The following is a 23,410-nucleotide window of genomic DNA, read 5'->3' as shown; positions in this document are numbered from 1 at the left end:
GATGATATACACTTTTTCTTTTTTGATTTTTGTTTTATATATATATATATATATATTCTCAGAAAAAGCGTTACAAATGGAAGGACATGCAACTCTCCATTTTGTCTTTATTTTAGAGACATTATATACATCTTATATATATATATATATACGAGTTTGTATTTTTAAATTGAATTAAAATCTTTCACTCTCTTAATTAAGAATTTCAAATAAAATCTTTTTTGTATTAGCGTTTTTTTTAAAGGATTTGATTAAATAAGATTGTGTTTGGATGGTACTTTTTTTTTTTCAAAATGAAAAACAAGTCCGGATACAAAGATAAATAAGATTTTATATGTTTTTTAGATAACAAAAATACATGATTATGCTTCTATACGGACTAATTATATTATAATCGATTTTATCTTGTAACTATTTATCCATATTAAATCAATGAAAATATTATTTTTGTACTTTCTATTACTTTAAATAACTTTTTAAATATTTAAAAACAAATAACAAAGTATATATCAGCCAAACGAAATCTAACCAACTCATAATAGACTGTTGGCTAACATTCTAATAAATTGATATAAACGATCATAGTAATTATTAAATTTAGAATAATTTTTAATTATTATTTATCCATTATGGCAATAAGATTATTTTAATTATCTATTGTTTTAAAAAAAATCCTCAATATATATTTTTCTAAATAAGTTCAACCATTGTTCTTCTTGGTTTCTTTATTTTTTTATTTTGATTTATGATTTGTATTTTTCTTTTTTACATGTCAGTTTCGTTGTTGCATGAATCTTTCTTTGTTCTATGATTTTCTTTTTATTTTGATTCGTGACTTTTGTGTTGCTTTGGTTTTACTTTCGATTTTCCCTTTCATAGGCTCATGGTTTGATTTTTTTTTTCTATAGGTTCTATTATTCAACTTCTATTTCACTATTATTTTTCAGGTTTGATTTTTCTTTTACTTATTCTTATGTAGTTTTTGTTTACATATGCTTTTGTTTTAAAGTTTTTTTATTTATTCTCAAAAGTTTTTTATGGGTTTTGTGTTTTCGGGAGGCCACGGCATTTCCGTGCACGGATCTAGAATTTTCTTTTCTTCATTAGAGTGTTCTCTTGCTTTCTCTTTTGCTTAGAGGAAGAATTTAGAGAAAGAATGAAAGAATGGGGTTAGGAAAGAGGAGAGATAGAGCACAAGTGAGAGTTAAGGATCAAAACTAGAAATACAAATATAAATTCAAATTATTTATTTTTTTAATTGATTGAACAGATTAGATAAAGATAAACTGGCTTCTTTTTCTTATTTTTCTCCTTTCTTGTCCATCTTATTGACTTGCCCATTGTTTTATTTTTTTAATTATTTATTTTATTTATTTAATTTTAATTTATGCATTAATTCAAATTTAGGAAATTAGTTTAAGAAGTGGTAAGAATGAAAATAAAATAATTAATTGAATAATTAATTCCATGATTTTCTGTTTATCCAATTTTTATTATTTGAGTTTTTTTTTTTTTATAATGTTCTTGCTTTTATATAGAAAGTAAAAACCTTTGGTGTAAGTTTCTAATTTCCTTTCTTTTTATCTCATTTGATTTGTGTATTCAAGTATTATTATTTAGATTATTTATTACTTTTATTTTTATAATGTTATTACTTGTATACAGAAATCAGAAACCTTTCAAGTAAGTTTCTAAATTTTTCTTTTCTTTTTATCTCATTTAATTAAGTGTATAGTTATACTTATCTATTGTAAACAACAAGCTATGAGATTTTTGCTTTGTTTGTAATATTTTCATTATGTTTCTTCTATTTCATTGTCACAATTAGTTTGGATTGTGATATCTGATCTAACTTCCTAAACCTATATTTTCATCCATTATCTCTAGAATTGGACTTTGCTATTGATTTCAACTATCGATACCCTTTTGGAAGTTTTATAAAATTGTGAAGGTATTTCTATCTTTTTAGTGTGGTCTACATATTTTATGTTATTTTTGTTGCAAATATATCTATTATTTGATTTTTTACTTTATGAACATATTTGTTTTTTTACTATGCAATTCCTTTGACGTTTCAATTGAAATGTTGTGTTTTAAGCATAGTCTGTGCTCATTTTTTTTACTTTTTTACCATGATGTGTAATTTCTTTAATGTTTTTGTTGAAATGCTATGTGTTAAGCATAGTCTGCAGCTTCTATGGCATTTCTAATATGAATTGTAAACTAAACAAACTTACAAAAAAAAATAATTTTAGTTTGTTGTTGATTGAAATTGTTGAGGCCCTTTTAAGATTTTTATTTAATTATGAAGGTATTTTTATCTTTTTCATTATGAGCATAATCTACAACTTCATCGAACTTTTTATAGAAATCATAAACTAAATGAACTTACAAAAAAACTAATGTATGGCAGCTTATCATGGTCTGTAGTTTTTATAATATTTATGTTGGTACCTTTATCTTTTTAGCATGATATACAGCTACCATGACATTTCTGCTTCCTTTGTAGTAGTTTTATTATGCTCCTTCTATTTCATTACCGTAATTAACTTGTATTGTTAAACCTCAATTTTCATCCACCATTTCTGCAACTAGAGTTTCTTGTTGCTTATAATTGTTGAGATTTTGTGATTAGGTTCTCTCTCTTGGCAAGTTAAATGAAATTTTACTAACTATTAAGAACTTTCTTTCAATCTGTATTCTACATTCATAACAAAAAATGGTTGACTTTGTAATTTGTTTTCTTACTTTCAAGCTTAATCATATGATAGTTAATATATAGTCAAGTGCGGTGAAAGTAAAATCTATCCAAATATTACTTTACAATTAATTATAATTTTTTATTTTTTTACTTTGTTTCCACCTCAATAATCATTCACTACTTCATGAGCAAAGACTTATCAAATTCAAGGTTTTATGAGTAATGGAATGCTTATTGTCACTATTAGGAAAGAAGTTTCAAAGAGACCAAATGTTAGGGTCGATGAAATCACTAAGTAAAGTCACTTATCATGTATTGTATGTATTCCTAAATTGTATACTACAGTCTACATTCACAACTCTTAAATAGATTACCACTTAAACAATAATGCAACTTTAGACTTTTTCTGTTTACATTGTAGTTAACAACAATTATGCAACTTTTGACTTTTTCAATACAAATTGTAGTTAACAAATAGGTTTATGATTGCTTGTGTAAAGGAAGCATCATATAATTATTGAAATGTATATATATTTCAACAATTATTGTTTTAATAATATTACACGGGTGCATCGCACAAGCATACTCTAGTTAAGTTTATAAACCTATGAACTAAAGAAATAGTTGGTTTCCCTAATCTAATCTAACCTAACCTATATTGATTCTAACATACATATTCTTTAAAGTGTGACACGTGGGTTTGTCATTTTAAAATTTTGAGGTACATTTTTTGAGTTTTCAGTTTCTTTTTCTTTCTTCTTCCTCACCTTGCTCCTTCTACCCATGCTTGTTATCTCATTCTTAAACTGCTCAATCTCTAAATTAGTGACACCTTTGTTTCCTTCAACAGTTGTTTAAACCATCATTGTTTTCTAATGGAGAGAGAAGAAGAAGAAAAAAAAAAAAGAATGATGGCAAAGAGAAGGACAAAGAGCAAAAATAGAGGAACGCTAGACAGGAGAATGTTAGAACGTAATTTCATGCCAATTGAAAAGGGAAAGAAAGAAAAAAGAGTGGAAGGAAAAGAAATCTATGTTTGTTTGATCAACTATTCATCATTTAGCTTTTTAGAGGTAATTACTTTTAAAATTTTGAAAAACATAATATGCATAAATGAGGGTAAGAAGTATTTTACCTTTTTTTGTTGGGTTTGACATATTTTTATTTCAATTTCATTTTTCATTTTTAATTATACTCTAATGTTGAACTATGCATGTATAATTCAAACAAAAAAGAAACTAATGCATGTATATCATTGCAAAAACGAGGGTCAAAATTGTTTTATTAGCTAAACTACTTTAGTTCTATGTGGAGGGATGTTCTACTTGTTAATGTTGTTTCATAGATACTATTTCTAGATTTGAGAAGATAAAAAAAGGTTGTTTGTGTAATATGAACAATTGAGTGAGCATTAAGCAACAAACTCTATGTCCCTTTGTCTTAATGAAACCTGTTTCTACTAATTTGAAATTGGTTGGTATCAAGGAAGAACAAGAAAAGCTTGATATCTGAGCAAGAGAAATTCTGTGCTGATAAAATTGCTCAGTTGGAGGAGTCCTAGAAAAAAAAAGAAACATGTAATTAAATAATAAAAATTTAGTAGTTGAATACATTCTACTTTTCCCCCGACTTGTAGAGTTGTAATATCCATTTTATGTTTTAACAATATGCAAAATGATAGAACTTTCAGTATTTTGAGGAAAACTCTAGGTTCTTTTGTGGACACTGGCTCAAATGAAGATTGAAAGCTTTGTTTCAATATGCAAATATGGAAAACATTTTATAATTTCTTATATATCTGATTTGTGAAAATTTGAAAAGTTTAAGAAGCTATAGAGTAAAAAGACATTTATGCATTGCACCAATTCCCTAAATGTTGGCATATTTCTAACAAGACAAGAGATATTAGTGATTTTGCTATTATAGAGTAGTGTCTATGAGGTGGTCAAGATTATAGAAGCTTTTTTCTATTATGGTCATGTTTAAAGCTACTACTTTTGCTATATTGAACTAAGATCAGTCAATTTAAGTGTGCGAAAAACATTGTAGTTGATCTCATTAATTTATACGATCATTTTTTTGTATCTACTGGTGAATGTAAGGCCAAGGTAATAGTAGCTAGGTTGGCATATTTTGATTGTGATTACTGGCCTGGAGCTACTGGAGATCTAATTAATCAACTTTATCGAGAAGATGGAAGAAAGGTAAACAAAAAAGGAACAACAACAAAAAAATCATAGCTAAAAGGGCTTTAAAAGTATCTGGTCAGTCTCATCTCTCTAATGACACATCAAAAGACCTACTACTGATGTACAAAGTATTCCATTTCTTTCAAATCTTTCAACTTTTTTTTTCTTCTATGATTTTGTTCATTTTAAAGATCATAAATGTGGTAAATTACAATTCTTGCTATCTTAGAGTTGAGATTTTACTCAAATAATGACCCAAGGGATTTTAACCTGTTATGGTACTCTTTCCCCTCATTTTTCTCATCAATTCAACTTGATGAGACCATTTGCCCAATGAAAGAAGATTTTATCATGGTTCACTTGAAACATTATTGCACTTGTTGTATTCTAATGTTTCTGGAAACTGCTTGGTTCAGGAACTAGTGCAAAAACTTTCAGATTTGTGATAAGTACTGTTTTTTATTCTCTTGTTTAATTTATCTCTCTCTCTCTATACCACATATGATACTTTAGCAAGCTATGATTTCCTTAGTTGGATCATATAAATAGTAATCCTTTATTTGGTAAGTGCTGTGATCTCGTTTTAGGAGAAATAATTCTAGAGTTTAGTCTAAAAATGGTTGTTAAATCTCTAACGAATCAGCAAATAACATGCATCCACCAGTTATTGTGTAACGTTTTTTCTTTGCAATGTTGTTTGAACACATGACAAGCATGTTTTTTAGCCTGCCTTACTTTTTTGACAAAATGCTTCTCATTGATGAAGGAGATTTTGAAACACTGTTGTTAAGTTGATTTTTGTTGTGTCATATATGGCTTGCAACTTGCAAATTGTTGACTAAAGAAAATACAAAGAAGTGTGTTTTTGAATAGGTGATGTTGAAAATTAGTCCGTTTTGTTTCCCGAACAACATCATGCTCATTCTTAATTATTGAATAATTTTTGTATATTTTATAACAATTTTCATATATTTTGTAACAAACATTATTTGTACATATCTCAAATATTAACAGCCAGAATTACATCAATTACAATATTAAAAACAAAGTTGCTAAAAGACAAGTTATGATGATTGCATCCAGATTTTTGGTTCTTATTTTGAATTATTGGGATTTCAAGATTGCTTCTGATATAAACATTTTGCTATTAGTTGCAAATTGAGAAGTTGTGTTTTTTCTGGTTTACCTACAAGGGTGGGTCCCAGTCCATTATTGGCATAGTTCAGTACAAGTCCCTTCTGTTGGGTCATTTCAACTTCGTAATCTGTCATTCTAAGGAACAAAGGACAATAAGTCGCCATAGGTACATAAAATTAATGTACACATTCCTTAGGAGGGGGGTGCATGGGATCCACGATTTAAACATTTTTAAATTGATATTTTTAAGATGGTTTGTCATCTTTTTTTGAAGGCCTTGCTACTTAAAGTCTTAGGAGAGTCAAGGCTCTTAGGTATTTGTGCATACAATGAAACAACTTGTTTCAAAAAAAAAAATAAAAAATAATTTTTCTTATATTGATTTATAACTCGTGATTTCTCAATCATATGGACTAAGCAATTCAGGAACAAGGAAGCCATGAATAGTGAGGTTCAGATACCAGTGTGGCTTCCATTTCTACTTCTTTTCTCCTCACTATTTTTTCTAATGAAAAAGAAGATTGGAGCAAAGAGGCGTACGCGTAGCAACCAACTCCCTCCAGGGCCTCCTAAGCTTCCAATCATAGGCAACTTACACCAACTTGGTTCATTGCCTCACCGCTCTTTGCAGCAGCTATCCAAGAAATATGGCCCTGTCATGCTGCTTCAGCTTGGCAGTGTTCCTACTCTGGTTGTCTCCTCAGCCAAAACAGCCCAGCAAGTCTTGAAAACCTACGATCTTGAATGTTGCAGTAGGCCTCTTTTAGCTGCCACTGGGAGACTGTCCTACAGTTATCTTGATGTAGCTTTCACTCCATATGGAAAGCACTGGAAGGAGATGAGAAAAATATGTCTTCTCGAGCTGCTTAGTGTTAAAAGGGTTCAATCCTTTCGGTTCATAAGAGAAGAAGAAGTTGCTTTGATGATAGACTCAATCTCTCAATCATCCTCTTCTGGAAATCCTGTTAATCTTTCTTATAAATCCATGTCTCTTAATATGGAAGTGATTTGCAGGGTTGCTTTTGGCAAGAGTTTTCGAGACGGGGGACTCGATGTTCGCAAATTTCAAGGACTGGTTCAAGAAGCATTTAGCATTATGGGAAGTTTCTCTGCGTCTGACTTCTTTCCTCGTGTTGGTAGGTTCATAGATAGGATTACAGGAATGCATGGAAGGCTTCAAAGGATTTTCCATGATCTGGATCTTTTCTACCAAGAGGTTATAGATGACCACCTGCGTTCAGAGAGGCACAAGCAAGAAGAAGATGATGATATAATTGATGTTTTGCTGAAAATAAAAAAAAATCAAACCGACTCTTCTGCTCTTCAAATCACCCATGATCATATTAAGGCAATCACTATGGTAAGGCATTAATCTGTTCTTTATATTTGATGCATTCTAATTAAAATTCCATCAACATATTATATAAGGAGAATTATAATATATAATTTGGTAAAAACAAATACCCATAGATTTCATAATCACAATGATTAAGTGTGTGGATATTTGTTTTTGTATATTTTTCACTTGGGAATTATATTGGATACATATTGATGGATAGATTTTACATAGGACCAGCAAACCAGAGATTTTCTACTTATAGATAAGTGTACTTAAAAGCTCAAAAGTTCTTACTCTGTTTTAAGGAAAAACTCAAGTTTATTACCTCGGTGTAAAAATTATTAAGATATTTACCCTATTGCATATCTTTTCACATAATTTTATCAATTTCAATACATTAGCCAGATTTCATACTCAATTTTTAACAGAAGTAGGAATTTGATATGGCTTCATTAATCATACCTGCAACCAGAATATATTTTTCGCTGGAGTTGAGACTGGTGCAGCTGTAGTTGAGTGGGTAATGGCCGAGCTTGCTAGGAACCCAAGAGTGATGAAGAAAGCACAAGAAGAAATCAGAAACCACATCGGAGAGAAAGGAAAGATCTCTGAAAGTGACATTGATCAGCTTCAATACCTCAAGTTGGTTGTCAAGGAAGCTTTGAGATTTCACCCTCCAGGAGCATTCCTAATTCCCAGAGAATCCAGGTCCCAATTCACCATCAATGGTTACAATGTTTACCCCAAAACCCTTATCTATGTGAACGTGTGGGCAATAGGAAGAGATCCTGAGAGCTGGGAAAACCCCGGCCAATTCTACCCAGAAAGGTTCATTGATAGCCCCCTTGATTACAAAGGGCATCATTTCGAGTTTCTGCCATTTGGTGCAGGTCGAAGAGGCTGCCCTGGAATGAATATGGGACTGCTCATGGTGGAACTTGCACTCGCAAATCTCTTGTATCACTTCGATTGGAAATTGCCGAATGGCCTGAAAGAGGAAGATCTCAATATGGAAGAGGCAGCTGGTCTATCAAATCATGTGAAACAAGCTTTAGTACTCGTGCCTACTAAACATCAGTAGGCCTTACAACTAAAATGCAATAAATCATCCATGTTATGCATACTCCAATCCATGATTATATGATTATGTATTAGTGTTGTTGGTGTTGCTGATATATGTTTCAAGTGATGACACAGCTATAGACAATAAAGGGAGGATGCTATCAGCAATAATTGCTTGAGATTGCCCGATGGGATTTAAGAAGCTGATCATTTGCACTCAGTCCTTCAAATCATTTCATGCACTGTCAATTCATATTTTGATAGGAGAATTTAATCAAGATTATTATCATTCATCAGAGAAATTAACAATTCAGACTGATCATACTACATCATGCCTTAAAAAAAATTTTAATCATTATCAACACAGGTAACATAATTTGTGTGTTAATCAAGCCACAACATGATTACTTCATTTTAAAGAAAATAGTAGGGATGACAAAATGGATTCAAATCTTGATTATCTGAGTAAGTAACCCCATAAATTATGAATCTTATTAAATGCAAATGATGATATATAACTCTGCTTTTCAAAAGTCAAGTTGTTTGTGTGTTCAACTTGCTTACATTCATACAGAGTCACTACAAAACACCATTTTTAGTGTGAAATAGAGATATCACTCCTTTAGCCTTCTAAATGCAGGCAAATCCTAAAATATCAAAGGGAATAAAAAAACATATATAAATCAAATAAAAGGAATAATCAATTTGCCCAACAAATAGCAAGGAAAAGCACCACAAATAGCAGTTTGGGTTCAATATAGATATTATGAATATATATTAATGTTACATACAAAAATTGGAAATCACATCCCATTCCTTATAAAAAACAAGAGTATTGCTAAAATTGTCCGAAAATTTCAATTCTGATAGACAAAATGACAAAAGGCTGTAAAATATTCAAACTTTATTGGATAAGTTTGGGGATTTTGCCTTGTTTCAAAAGTGAAAGAGAGTATTCAGCAGCATCAATGAGATCTTCAATGTTATGAAGGGAACGCTCTTCAGAACCCAACATGAAAATGGCACGTGCCTCTGCTTTCTTTGCAAGCCTTGCTGCTAAACTCAGTTCCAATATAGGAGAGTTAAGGCTCCGGAGTATTTGTCGGTACAATGAAACAACTTTCCCTCGGTTTCTTGCCAAGTCTTCTGCCGTTGCCCATATCAAACCCTTCGCCATTTCTGACGAGATTCCCCAAAAAACAAGTTACTCTTAAACATTTCATCGAACAACCTTTAATCTTTAGACAGCAATCATTTGTTTGTAATAAAAAAACAACAAACAAATATTTTAGTTCAAATAAATAATCAGAGACTCAGCTAAAAACTCTGATTTTAAGGGATGAAAGTAGAGGGATATACACTGATCTGAAATGAGTGTTCGAAAAAAATATTTGGAGAAATAGACAGTGGATCATAAGATCAGACATGCTACTTTTGAAAGAAAACCAGAGCATAGATCATAAGGACTAGGGATTACAACTTTGCTTGAATCGAAGAGAAAAATCCTAGATCGAAGCAAAACTTCTACTTTAGAATTTTGAAGAGAGAAAGGAAAAATGAAACCGAAATTGAAAGGAATCCAAGCGAACTTCAGCGAAATGCAAAGCTAGAGAGAAATTACCAGAAGGAAGCCGTCGGAGCAGTCAAAGCCGTCACGGAGAGAGGTCGTGGGAGCTGTAGAAGAGTTCAAGAGAAATTGTAGAGAGTGAACTTAAAATCGTCAAAAAAAAATCCAAAAAATATAGAGAAAATAAAGGGAAATCACTAATCTGAAGAGAAAAACGAAAACGAAAATGAAGAGATAAGCTAGTGAAAATTTGAATCGAAAAATTGAAAAACAACCTTCGAAATCAGAAAAGAAAAAGAAACCTTCAAAATTAGAAAAAAAAAGAAATAGATACGCAAATGAAGAGGTCTTCCAAAATAATTATATAAATTTATAATATTCTTAAATGTTAATTTAATGATATATATCAAAGAACATAATTTTATGAATAAATGGATAATTTTTTTATTTAAATTATTTGTATATTTTATAATTATAGGTTAAATTTATAAATTTTAATATTGTAATTTGAAAAAATACAAATGACAAAATTTTTATTGTTTTAAATTTAAAATAAAACTAATTTGATATTTAATAATTTTAATTAATTTTTTAAAAATATAATTTAATCCGTTTAATCTTTAGTTATTTAATTTAATAAGGTACGTGGTAAGGTGATTTTATCACGTGGAGTGAAAATAAAAATAAATTTTTGGGACAAAATTCCCTTTTGGGTTCTTTTTATTTCTCAAATTCCAATACGAACGGAGCTTAGGTGAAAATTTTAGGGCTCAAGCTTGACCAATGAAATTATTTTATTGATTGACAATTCATATATTTTTATCTATTTTAATTGTTAAATATATTTAAAAATATTAATAAAAAATACTTTAGTATTAATACCAAAATAATGGTTAAATGAGCTAGATAAGCCAAGCTCTAGCTTGACAACTTGGAAAAGAATGTTTCATAGACTCAATTCAACTCGTAAATACCTTTTTGCCATGTAAGTATATTAAATTTATATTTTGATATATAAAATTATTTATTAATAATAAAATTTTATTTATTTTAATTTTAATATATTTTATTGATAAATAATTTATTTAAAAATATCAAAATATTAATATAAATTAACATTAATGTTATGAACTTGAGCTGACTACTTAAAGAAGACACAATAGCCCTAACTCAATGCACATGCAACTCTTAACAAGCAAGTGCATAAAATTTACAATTTTATACATAATAATAATTTTAAAAATTAATATTACATTGATTTTATGAGACAATATTTTGAATTTTTACTATTTAGTTCAAGTTAAAGAGACTGCCATCGAATGAATATGGGAGTGTTTACTGTGGAATTTGCAGTCGCAAGTCTCTTATATCAATATGATCGGTGATTGTCAAATAGCTTGAAATAAAAATATCTAAACATCGAATGAATAAAATGGAAGTTGATGACATAACTAATGCTGTGATCAAACAAATGCCACATTACTTTTTGAAATATTTTCAACCTGTAAGTTGACACTCGTGTGAATATCACTGGTCACAAAATCATTGGTGCATCCCTTTAAAGGGGATTTTGTGACATTTGGCAGCCGTCGCGTGTGAGTGCCGCAAGTACATATAAAAAAAATCTCAATGCATTTATTTGTTCACATGTCACAATTTCATTGATCGATAATCATATAATCAATTTCCATTAACTATGTTTAAGATATTGAGATATATAGATGGTTATTGAGTTAAGAATGAAATTTATAGTACAAAAATAGATAATTTTTTAGTACAAGTATCATGTTAATTTTAATTTTAAATGCAGAGACTAAATATAATATTATCTAATTATTAAAAAATATAATATTATCTTATATTAATATTATTTTAATTAATATGAAAGTCAATAAGAAATATTTACAAGGCAACATTCACATATGGCATAATTGGAAAACAAGGCAGAGGAGAAAATGACAACTAATAAAACTTTATGTATAAGTAAGGTTATACAAATTTAGGATTAGAACACAAAGCGTACTTAATTTTTGATCCATGATTTAATAGCAGAAACAATATTGACCAAATTGATTGTCATTATTCAGTGCATTAGGATTATCCTGTCTTTTTCTTTGTAACTTTCTAATAGGTGAGATATTTATGTTTTAAATGATAGGAGAGGGGACCTATTCTTTTGTTTATTTAATGAATCCCTAGTCCCACTCATCATGGAAGATAAGGTTTTCTATAGGCCTACACATTAATTCCACATTTATTGTATTTATATATCACTATTGCATAGTTGAATTAGTAGATTCATGTATCTCTGTGACATACATGAATAATCAAATCTAATTATAAGGTATAATTAATTGTCACTTTATTAAGAATAAGCTTAGCTTATTTTATAAAAGACAAAATAAATATAAATAATGTAAGTCCATAATTCTATGTTGAGAAAATCTAACCATCTCACACTTGGACTACATTATTCAAATTTTAAATTTTAAAAACACTTTTCTTAAAATTGACTCATAGGCTAAGACAACTTAAAACTTTATGAGCTCAATCAAAAATAATTGGTCTTGAGATATACTTCAATAATCCTTCTATCCAATAAGATTTATGATATAGGAAAATAGCAGTAACTACGTCTATTAAGATATAACACCAGTTATAATCACATGTCACTGAATCTTATTAACATGAAGTAAACGTGGTAGTGTAACAATAAATAACAACATATATTTAATGATCTATATTCATATGTCAATCACTTCATTCTTTTCTTTATACAGCTCATACATGCAAGAGAAATACTTTATAGTTTCTTCAGTAAACCTTTATGTCTATTTTACATATCTCGAGATTTTTTATGTGTCAAAGATATACTCCTAAGGTTATAAATTTATACTACAGCCTATGCTTAAAACTAACACATGTTTTAAGTCTTAATATATGCAAATATGTACGTATATGAAAAATTTGTATGATTGAATATTATTTGAATAATCATTAAAATAAATTGAAATACAATATTAATGACATGATCCAAGCAAAAGCCAATAAAACAATATAAAATCTTCCCACTAAGTATATCAAAACCTCTAAAACACCCATATCATGAACATGTTTCTTAAAAGTAACAGGGCACAATCTTTTGGTTAGTGGATCATCAATCATGTCATCAAATTTAATATGCTCTACAAAATGTCATCATTTTCACAAGTTCTTTAACTATCAAATATTTTATCTCTATATGTTTGATGCTTGTGATATTTCTATTATTATTAGTAAACATAACTGCAGTAGAATTATCACAATATAACTGTATGGGTCTAGCAATAAAGTCAACCGTCGATAATTCTTTAAAAAGATTTCTTAACCAAACCGCTTATGTAACTGCTCCATAACATGTTACAAATTCTGCTTGTATAGTGGATGAGGTCACAAGTGTTTGCTTTACACTTTTCCAAGATATTGCATCACTGTTAACATCAAAATGTATCATAATGTGGATTTCCTATCATCTATATAGCTGAAAAAGTCTGAATCTGTATATCCCATCAACTTAAGATCTTCAACCTTTTGATAAACTAGCATTTAGTTTTTGGTTCTTTTCAAGTATCGCATCACTTTCTTTCCTGTTTTCCAATGAACTTTACTAGAATTAGAAAAGTATTTGACCAAAAGACTTAAAACAAAAGCAATGTCCAACCTTCTGCAAACCTGGGCAAACATCAAGCTTCCTACTGCACAAGCATATGGTATTACTTTTATTGATTCCCTTTCAACATCATTTTTCAGACATTGTGCCAAGTTCAAATTATCACCTTTAACAATTGGCACATCTCCATTTTTACAATCAAGCATGGAAATCTATTTAATACTTGATCACTATATACATTTTGAGAAAGTCCCAATAAGTGACAAGATCTATCCTTATGTATTGCAATTCCAAAAACATAAGATGTTTCCCCAAGATCTTTCATGTCAAACTACCTAGACATTAACTTCTTAGTCTTTTGCAGCATCTTCAAATCACTACTTGCGAACAAGATATCATCAACATATAAGGTAAGAAAAATAAACTTACTCCCACTAATCTTGAGATGTATGTATCTGTCTACCTTATTCTCAACAAAGCCCAAGGAAGTGACTACTTCATCAAATTCAAGATACCACTGATGATAAGCATGTTTGAGCCCATAAATAGACCTTTTTAGTCTGCAGACAAGGTGATCTTTTCCATCTTCATTAAACACCTCAGGCTACAATATATAGACTTTTTCAACAAAATTCCCATTTAGAAAGGCAGTCTTAACAACCTTAATGATTTTCCCAACTATTTCTCAATTTCAATCTTAAAGATCCTAAATTTATCAAGAGTTGTAGACTTTTCTTTAATTAAGAACATATAACAATAATGAGAAAAATCATCAATAAATGTCACAAAATATCTACAATTGCAAATAGTAAGGGTATATGGTCTACTTATGTCAATGTGAATCAGTTCAAATAAATCAAAACTTCTATTTGACCTATTTCCTTTTATTTGGGTCATCTTGCCCCTATAGCAATCAACAAATGTCTCCAAGTCATCAAAAATAAGAGTAGGCAAAATGTTATCCTTTATCAACCTTTTTACTCTCTCTTTGGAGATGTGGCCAAGTCTTTTATGCCACAACATGGATGAGGTTTCCTTTATGCAAGGCCTTGTGGCAACTTTTTCAACATTATATATGGTGGTTTAAATATTAGTAAGAGACATACATAATCTGTATAATCCCTGAGTTAGAGAACACAAGCCAATATCTTTTGAATCAGAACATATTTTAACAATTGAATCATTAATATCAAAAGCATGACTCCCAGTGTCTAAAACAAAAACAGAACCTAAATTCCACCTAAATGATTGTATATAGAAAGTGTTTTCTAACAAAAGTATATTTCTAGTACTTAAATTTAAGCTAACTATTCCTACACATTCAACTTCTACCTTCATATTTTTGCTAACCATGACTTTGGACCCATCCATATTTAGCTTTTTCTTGTTTATGAACCCCTATAAGGTAAAAGCTACATGGTTATTTGCACCACTATCAAGCCACCAGAACTATATGGGGCATCAAGTAAACTAGATTCATAAATAGTGAAAGCCAACGAGTTACCTTTACGCTCATGCTTTTCAAGCCAAGCCTTATATTTGAGATAATCTTGTTTCTTATATCCTTTTTTTTCTTGCAAAGGAAGCACTTAAGTTCCTTTTTAATAATAGCTTTAAGACCTTTCACACTAACAAATTAACCATGTTCTATCTTTTTATACTACATTGTTTAAGAGCATTAGGATTTGGTTTCTTACCTCTCTTATGATGAGCTTTGGTAACAAAAAGAGCATTGTTGATCTTTTCAGTTTTGATATTTACTTCCTCAACAACACATATGGTGATGAGATCATTAATGCTCTAAGCGTCATCTTGTGAGTTACAGGTAGTCACTATCTACCCACATTTAGAAAAAAAAAAAGGTGTTTAAGGCTTGATGAACAATACAAGTTTTGGGATTGGAAATATCAAGGGCTTTTAGTTTGGCTTGATAATTGACCATCTTAATGATGTATTCCTTAACTCCCCTTATCCCATCATATTTCATGGAATATAGTCCCTTTAGAAAAGTGCTAATTTCGATATTTACTAAGACTTTATATCTTTAGGCTACTATAGCAAACAATTCTCTTGCATTTGTTGTATTAAAGAGTCCACTAAGTAGGTATTCAGGAATTAACCTTTTAATAACAAGCAAACAAAACTTATTAGATTTTCCCCAAGCTTCAAAAGCTTTCTTCTGCTCCGTAATGCATTTAGTAGTAGGCTTTGCAGGCATATAGTTATTCAATGCCAAATCTATATTTGGATGGTAAATTCAACATCTCTTATCCAATTCTTAAAGTTTGACTTAGTCAAAATCTCAATGGTGGCTTTGTTATTGACAGAAAATGTGACTAAAAATTTAAACAATGTAACTTAATTAGAATAACTAGAGTAATCAAAATACTCTAAAGCCATAAATGAGTATAACCCAAGAGTCCAGGCATATCATCATATAAACACCTTTAGGTTGAATGCATGACATATAATTAGGAACTCTTTTAGATAAAAACGGTTATGAGAATATAACACAACCTTCATAACTTATCACCTTTCTGTGAATAAATTACTAAGACTAGCCAATCCCCATACACAAATGCTTTTATGTGTTACCCTTTAATTTTAACATCAAAACATCACTTTTAGGGGAATGAATGTACACTAAAATCAGAACATCCCTAAAACATATGGGAACGATAATTCCACAACACTAGCCAATTGGCCACTTTAGTGGTTATGAATTAACTAGTATAAATGAAACTTCTCCCATAACAAGATACTCTTTATATTACCCATATAAATTTATGATATGATTTTATTTACTTTATCAAAACTTTAATGAGTGCGGGGCACTATACTCTAAAATCATATCTACAAATGTAAAATAACCATATAGGATAGTCAGTAATTAAATCTTTCATTAAAATGATTTGAAAAATGTCACTTTATATGGTTTTAATTAGTCAATTTTGTCCTTTGTAACTTTATCCTGAGGACACATAAATATCTAGGAAGAGTACATGCTATTTTCGACTCAAACATATGCATATTATTTTTCTGTCATATGTATTCTAGAAATATCTCACCAAAATATCAAGAGCAATCATTTATATGCACATAAAAATAAATACTAAAAGTGCATTAAAATTCAAAAAAATAGCACAAAAAGTAGAGTTGGGAGAGTGTAGGTGAATAGCCAAAATTTTCAAAAAAATATATGTGCTTCAAATTTATGCTAAATCACATAAATTAATATCTAATCAAATCCTAAACTAAAACTATGGTAGGCTTTGATATCAACTGATAAAAAAACTTTATGTATAAAAAAGGTTATACAAATCCAAGATTTGCCATAATAAAAATTTAGAAAATAAAGCGTACCTGATTTATGATCTATGGTTTCACAGGAAAACAATATTCATCAGATTAACTACTAGTCTTCAATGCACTAAGATCTTCCTCTTTTTTTCTTTATAACTCTCTAATGGGTGAGATCTTTATGTTTTGAATGACAGGAGAAGGAACCTAGCCTTTCCTTTATATAGTGAATCCCTAGTCCTAACCATCATAAGAGATAGGGTTTCCTATAGGCCTACACACTAATTTTGCATCCTACACATTAATTCACATTTATTGTATTCATGTATCACTATTTCATACATGAGCCGACAATTCATATATCATTATTGCATATATGAATCAATAAATTCATATATCTCTATTACATACACGAATAATCAGATTTAATTGTAGGATATAATAAATTGTCACTTTATTAAGAACAAATGAGTTTAGCCTATTTTATAAAAGACCAAATAAATATAAATAATGTAAGTTCATAATTATGTATTAAGAAAATCCAAGAACAATTGCAGTTCGGATTGCACATGAGCATCACATGCCTTCTTGAATGGCTGAAGCATGAAGTTGTGTGGGTCAAATCCATGAGTATCAATTGCATAAAATGATTTTTATGCAAATAAAATGATTTAGAGCATAAACATATCTCAACAAATACAAACTCTAGGAAATAAACGCACCAAAATTAACCCAAAGGACAATTAAGATGTTGTTGATTGAATGAATGTCCACACTCCATATATAACAGTTTCCTTCATAACTGGTCTTCCAATTGAGGAAATTGTTGCAGCAGCCACATTACACCCTTCATAGCTGCCTGTATATTATATTCAAAATTAACCAATTAATTAAATAACAAGTCTAAAATTCTTATGTTCAAAGTTAGAAGCAAAACTTGATGCAATTTTAAGATTTTAAGCTTCATTATATATATATATATAGTGCTCGTTGGGCCTAGCTTTTTTTCAGTTTATCTACCTTTTAAAAGTAGAAACCATGCAAAACAAAGATTTTAGGAAGCTTTTGAAAAAAAATAGCTTTGTGTAAAGAACAAAATTTTTAAAAAAAAACTTTAAGAAAAACTTCAAAGATGAGCTTTCTCTTTTCTTTTTTTAAAAACATGGCTCCTTGTCAAAAGAATTTTTTCTTTTCGTCTCAAGAATGTTCTCATCTATTAAAAAAAATCCTAACATTATCTATTTTTTTATATAATTTATTATTAATTATAAATTTTATTTTATATAAAAATAATTTTTATATTTCTAAAAATTTGTTTTAAATAAATAAAAAATATAAAGTTAACATTTTTTCCATTGTGAACAAAAGAATTTGTGATTAATAGAAATTTATTTATGAAATACCTCTTATAGTAATTTTAATCAAAATTAGAACTTATATAAGTTGTTTTATCAAACAGTTTATATATTAAAAAAAAGCTTATAAAAGTAGCTTTACCAAATAGATTTAACTTAATTTTAAAAATTATTACTTTTCATAAGTTATTACTTTTCATAAGAGTTTTATAATAATTTTTAAGCTAAAAAAAGTCAGACCAAACAAGCTCATAGTTTTATTTTACTTGTTATTTGTTCTTATTAATTTGATTCATAATTATTATAAAGACTCTACTTTGTTACAGCTTAACTGATATTTGGCATTTCTACTTTTCTTGTTATTTAAAAGGTTATGCATGTAATGGGTAGGGACATAAGGTAATTTCCATACCAAACCTGCCTCCCCAAGCTTGATTGAAGGTTCAACAACATCTCGTCCATAACTGTTCAACAGGGAAATAATTTAATCTCTTGGACTACTACTAACATCGTTACAATCTCACCTAAAAAGAAGAATAAGAAATTATATGTGTGTGTGTGTATAAGTATATTACATAACAACTAAATACAAGATGGACTAAAATTTGATGGCTAATAAAATAGGTCCTCATACATGATGACATGACTAATGATGCCATGTTTATATGGTGAGTTTAGTTCATAGAATAAAATAAAAAGAGAATAAAATGATTATTCTATAACTATAAAATATGATACACATAATTATTATGTAATATGATTCACGAAATAGAATAAGATAAAAATTATTATATATGACTCATTTTGACATTTAGTTAGAAAAAATAACGTTGGAATGACAAAAGAATATGCGATAAAAAAACAAAAATACCTTTTATTATAATATTAATTTTTAATTTAAAATATTTATTTTTTATAATTTATTAAAAATATTAATAAATTTTTCACAGCTTTAATATGATTATTTATTTTTAATTACTTTTATTTTAAAAATATCAATAATTTAAAGTTTATTTAAAATATTAACAATTTATAATTTAAATATTAATATGATTATTTTATTTTATTCTTTATTTTAAAAATAAAAATATTTATGATTTATAATTAATATTTTATTTTTATTTTTAAATTAAAATATTAATTTTTATAATTTATAGTTAAAAGTTTAAAAATATTAATTTTTTTTAATTTATAATCAAAACTTTAAACTTTTTATTTTAAATGCATTTTGGTTTTTTTTCTGTCTTTTCAATCAAAAGCCACTAGATTTGTGGTCAGCATAATAGAGCATTGATCTAATGCTCTTTATGGCTAGATTTGGTTGTTACATCGCAAAATTGGTGTTTCTTGTGATAAGATCTGGCCATGAAATGCTAGATCTAACCATAGGGATTTGGTAGGAGAGTGCCAAATTGACGCTTCAAATCTGACTATGGAGGCACCAATACCGTCATCACCCTCCACCTTCCATTAGTGGTGGAGGAAATTTAGAGAGAGAAGGAAAGAGACATATGAATAATGAGAGAAAGAACCCGTTAAAAATGAAAAAAATATTATCTTATATAAGATTGTAATTTTTAAAATTAAGTAAGGGCATTTATATCTAATAAATTTTTAATCTATTCATGCACATTCGTGTTACAGATCTCATATCAGTATGAGATAAGATAGATCTTGAGAATATAAACGTGGGTCTTCCACCACCTATTAGGAATGTTTTTTAAATTGGGAATGTGCGCCTATGATTTATAGGCTTACTTAAGCTCTATTTCCAGAGCTTAAGACTACATGATGTTGGACTTAATAAGTTTCGGCCCGTGATATTTGGTATGAGAGCAGACGCAGCAAACCTAATCTTCACTAATGTAGGGTTCTCATGAGAGATACAAAGGTCGACGTAAACTCAAATTAATGTAAGAGTCTCTTCCCTCTACTAATAAAACGTTAGTACAACAAGGGTATTGCCCAATTGGATGGGGTAAAATGTTACTAATTCCACATCAATAAGAGATGGAGTGGGTCTTAGGAATATAAATACATATCTTTCATCACCTATAAAGTATGTCTTTTGGGTTAGAAATGCGAGCTTATAATTTATAGAATTATTTAAACTCTATTTTCAAAACTTAAGACTATACGAAGTTAGGTTTAAATTTCAATCTGTAACACTCGAAATAACTAATACTTAAAGGGTTTGTGTTAATTATTTTATGTTTCTATGAAATAACTATTTTGAGGAATGACTATTTCATACTACATATATAAACCAAATGAAATAATAACGGTCACCTTAGACATAAGGCAATAATGGGACAAATGTATATTTTTCAGCACATCTAGCACTTTGCGTAATTAGAGTAGAAACAAAAATTCAAAATTCGACTTCTAGTTTACTTGTGGGTAGATATAACCACAATTAAAGCAATGCCAAAGTCAAGAAATTAGTAGTGCTATATGTAAAAGCATGAAAAAGGTTATAATCTACTAGTTTGTTGCCTGAACAATACACTTGGGATGGTAAAATTTTTTTTTCAATTGAGTTGAGAATACTTTGTGAAATAGATATGAAATAGTAATTATATTATCATATCTAATTGTTGATGCACATTGACATGTACAAAATATGAACTGTTGTTATTCTAGTCACCATTATTTATATTTTTTTATTAAATTTTATATAATATCATCTCTTATATATTTTATTTTAATTTTTTTATTTAAAAGATAATATAAATTTTATTGACAATCACCATGACTATTGAGAATAATAAAAAGACTCATTGAAATCTATATGAAAAAATAAATTATAATATTATAAAATATTTTTTACAAAGTAATAAAGTTGAACGGTAAAATTATCGTTAACAACATTGTAGAGTGCAATACAATCTGATTGTATTAGTTTTATATTGCAATCACATTACATTCATTGGCTGTAATGCGATTCATTGCAATCTTACATTGCAGTGGTTTGTTGCAAAACAAACATTACAATATAATTTAATTAGGCAATTTGTAGAAAATGTGATCCCACTTTCTTCATATCAAATACTACCTAAGGGCATACATATATCTTAGCAAGACTATATATAATTCCATTATTTCTTTGTTTTTCTTTTTTCCTCCATCTTGCTATTTTTGCAAATGGATACTAAAGTTATACCAATGGATATATTTAAGTTCCCTTATATTGTTATTTTATTAGTTAATATTTTTTATTTTAGAAAGTAAAAAATAGAGAGTACATTTCAATATAAAAAAACTTCTTTTTTTAAATTTAAGATTTAGAAAAATTAAAATTGAACTTTTATCAATAATAGTTGCATATTTTAATTTGATAAAGAAAATTATTTTATATAATTTGCTTGAGTAATTGACATGTATATATTTTTTAATTTTTAATGTAAAGAAAAGATAATTAAATTTCAATTGTTACTTTAATATTTATTAAATATAATTTAATATTTAATAATATTATTAAAAAATTAAAAAAAATGTAATAACCGTATGGAAGGAAGGAAGCCCTTGGGATTTTTCTTCAAAGATAGTTATAGATAGATTATAAATTAGTCGGAAACTTTTGTCTTCCTAGGCAGGCTTTTCATAGGCACCAAGTGTACATGAAACATGAGTTATTGACCCAGGCACCTGGCTTTCCAGGAAGGGTGGGAACCGTGTTGGTGGCTTCAAGCGGTCTGTGGCTGGGCCATTCTCTATGACTTTACCGAGTGTCAAGCAAAGGAAGCCCTTGGGGTTTACAATAAAATATGAGATACCGACCAGGCAGTTGGTTTTCCAAGTGGCGCGGGAACGGAGTTGGTGGCTCAAAGCAATATGGCTTGTGGCTGGGGCTTTCTCTATATCTTTGCCAAGTGTCAAGCAAGGAAGTTCTTTGGGCCTTCTTTATAAATATATATATTCCCATGCATTACCACCGCAAAATCTTCCTCAATTTTTTAATGAGTAATTCATGGATCATACAAGCAGTGAACCCATTTAAGTCAACAATCCATATATGTTTCCCTTACGCAACTAACTGTATTTAAATATTGCAATCATTCAAAAAAAAAATATACAATAAAATAAAAAATAAAAAGAAGAAATCACTTACATTATTTGCCTTGTGCCATCGACCATCTGCAGCCGATAAAAACTGCAACCTTTGCTATAAGGAAAAACCTTTCCCTTCCATTCTAATAAATTATGTTAATTCAATTAATATACCCAAAACAAAACAAAATAAAACTCTTAAATGGAAAATCAAAAATGGTCTAGTGCTAACATACCAAAATGCCATGCAACTCCAACAGTAGATGACTCCTCATTAGACGTGATATCATCAACAACCATTTGGAGGTCCATGCTCATGGAATCAACGAAACTTTTGTAGGCTTCTAAGAATGCCTAATCCATTTATATATAATTGTAATTTTCGTATCAAGCAATTGAAAAAAAAAATTAAACTAAAGAAAGAAATGAAACCAGAGGAAATTTATATATAATTTGACCGCCTTTAGTAGTATCTAATTTTTTATTTCTTTATTTTTGATACATAGTAGTATTTTTTTCTTTTAAAAGATAAAAAAATACATTCAAATACAAAATAAATAATTTTTCTGTTAATTTTGGCATAAAAGGAAATATTAATGTTCTACTTGTTCAATATTTACAAACCAAAAAAAAAAAGCAAATAATTCTTTTAACATGTACCTTGCGACCGACGAAGGGACGAGGAAACGTAAGGTCTTCATACACACATTCCTCGGCAATCAAGAGCTGTACGGACGCGAGATCATGGCTATTAATTCCTGCATAGAAACTCCGAATAACTTCCACTGCACCCTGTGATCCCGGCGAAACGGTGGCTGGCGAATGATTTTCTACAGCCGAGGAAGATGAAGAGACCTTGATCATCAAGGTGTGGGGAATCCATTCTCTTTTCCTTCTTCTGCAGGGAATAAATTTATTGGCAAGGAGCTTTGTTGAGCAAGGAGAAGCTTTGTGGAGTTGAAGGAGAGTGGTGGATGGGGAAGGGAGGGGAATAATTCTAGAGTTAATAAGCAGCATGCTTGTTAGGTTGATATGAGTCTAAGTATGTCTGAACTCGGGAT

At 29.2% G+C, this 23,410-nt stretch overlaps 3 protein-coding genes across 7 annotated transcripts; 1 reads left to right on the top strand and 2 right to left on the bottom strand.

Annotated features, from left to right (window-relative positions):
- Positions 1–6,316: 6,316 nt before the first annotated feature.
- Positions 6,317–8,630, top strand: LOC110419550 (cytochrome P450 71B36-like). The gene is made up of 2 exons (XM_021432643.2): positions 6,317–7,387; positions 7,839–8,630. Exons 1-2 carry the CDS (start codon positions 6,467–6,469, stop codon positions 8,445–8,447), a joined length of 1,530 nt encoding a protein of 509 aa, XP_021288318.1. The 5' UTR covers positions 6,317–6,466; the 3' UTR covers positions 8,448–8,630.
- A 515-nt stretch (positions 8,631–9,145) lies between these two features.
- Positions 9,146–10,370, bottom strand: LOC110419551 (COMPLEX 1 LYR-like protein). Of its 3 annotated transcripts, none has more exons than XM_021432645.2 (3): positions 10,271–10,370; positions 10,050–10,102; positions 9,146–9,607 (listed from the first exon to the last, which is right to left on the bottom strand). In XM_021432645.2, exon 3 carries the CDS (start codon positions 9,603–9,605, stop codon positions 9,333–9,335), a length of 273 nt encoding a protein of 90 aa, XP_021288320.1. In that variant the 5' UTR covers positions 9,606–9,607; positions 10,050–10,102; positions 10,271–10,370; the 3' UTR covers positions 9,146–9,332. The 3 variants fall into 3 exon arrangements, with proteins under 3 accessions (XP_021288320.1, XP_021288321.1, XP_089640255.1); XM_021432646.2 differs by having other exon boundaries at positions 10,298–10,331; XM_089784129.1 differs by having other exon boundaries at positions 10,050–10,354.
- A 7,072-nt stretch (positions 10,371–17,442) lies between these two features.
- Positions 17,443–23,410, bottom strand: LOC110419445 (uncharacterized). 3 transcript variants are annotated; one of them, XM_021432500.1, is made up of 5 exons: positions 23,010–23,409; positions 22,586–22,703; positions 22,411–22,492; positions 18,712–18,763; positions 17,443–17,803 (listed from the first exon to the last, which is right to left on the bottom strand). In XM_021432500.1, exons 1-5 carry the CDS (start codon positions 23,364–23,366, stop codon positions 17,741–17,743), a joined length of 672 nt encoding a protein of 223 aa, XP_021288175.1. In that variant the 5' UTR covers positions 23,367–23,409; the 3' UTR covers positions 17,443–17,740. The 3 variants fall into 3 exon arrangements, with proteins under 3 accessions (XP_021288175.1, XP_021288178.1, XP_021288176.1); XM_021432503.2 differs by lacking the exon at positions 17,443–17,803 and having other exon boundaries at positions 18,714–18,823; positions 23,010–23,410; XM_021432501.2 differs by lacking the exons at positions 17,443–17,803; positions 18,712–18,763 and adding an exon at positions 20,997–22,242 and having other exon boundaries at positions 23,010–23,410.

This window comes from Theobroma umbraticum, unplaced genomic scaffold (genome assembly GCF_002168275.2).
Source record: "Theobroma umbraticum cultivar Fairchild unplaced genomic scaffold, ASM216827v3 scaffold_67.0, whole genome shotgun sequence".
NCBI classification, from domain to species: Eukaryota; Viridiplantae; Streptophyta; class Magnoliopsida; order Malvales; family Malvaceae; genus Theobroma; species Theobroma umbraticum.
Note: the sequence above shows the minus strand (reverse complement) of the source record. Positions and strands in the feature narration are given on the sequence as shown.

Excerpts from the sequence above, each read along its gene's own strand:
- LOC110419550 (XM_021432643.2), top strand. The coding sequence starts at position 6,467 with ATGAATAGTGAGGTTCAGATACCAGTGTGGCTTCCATTTCTACTTCTT. Across the intron at positions 7,388-7,838 it reads ATATTAAGGCAATCACTATG|AATATATTTTTCGCTGGAGT; the intron begins GTAAGGCATTAA and ends ACCTGCAACCAG.
- LOC110419551 (XM_021432645.2), bottom strand. The coding sequence starts at position 9,605 with ATGGCGAAGGGTTTGATATGGGCAACGGCAGAAGACTTGGCAAGAAAC.
- LOC110419445 (XM_021432500.1), bottom strand. The coding sequence starts at position 23,366 with ATGCTGCTTATTAACTCTAGAATTATTCCCCTCCCTTCCCCATCCACC. Across the intron at positions 22,704-23,009 it reads GTCCCTTCGTCGGTCGCAAG|GCATTCTTAGAAGCCTACAA; the intron begins GTACATGTTAAA and ends TAAATGGATTAG. Across the intron at positions 22,493-22,585 it reads TGGAGTTGCATGGCATTTTG|AATGGAAGGGAAAGGTTTTT; the intron begins GTATGTTAGCAC and ends ATAATTTATTAG.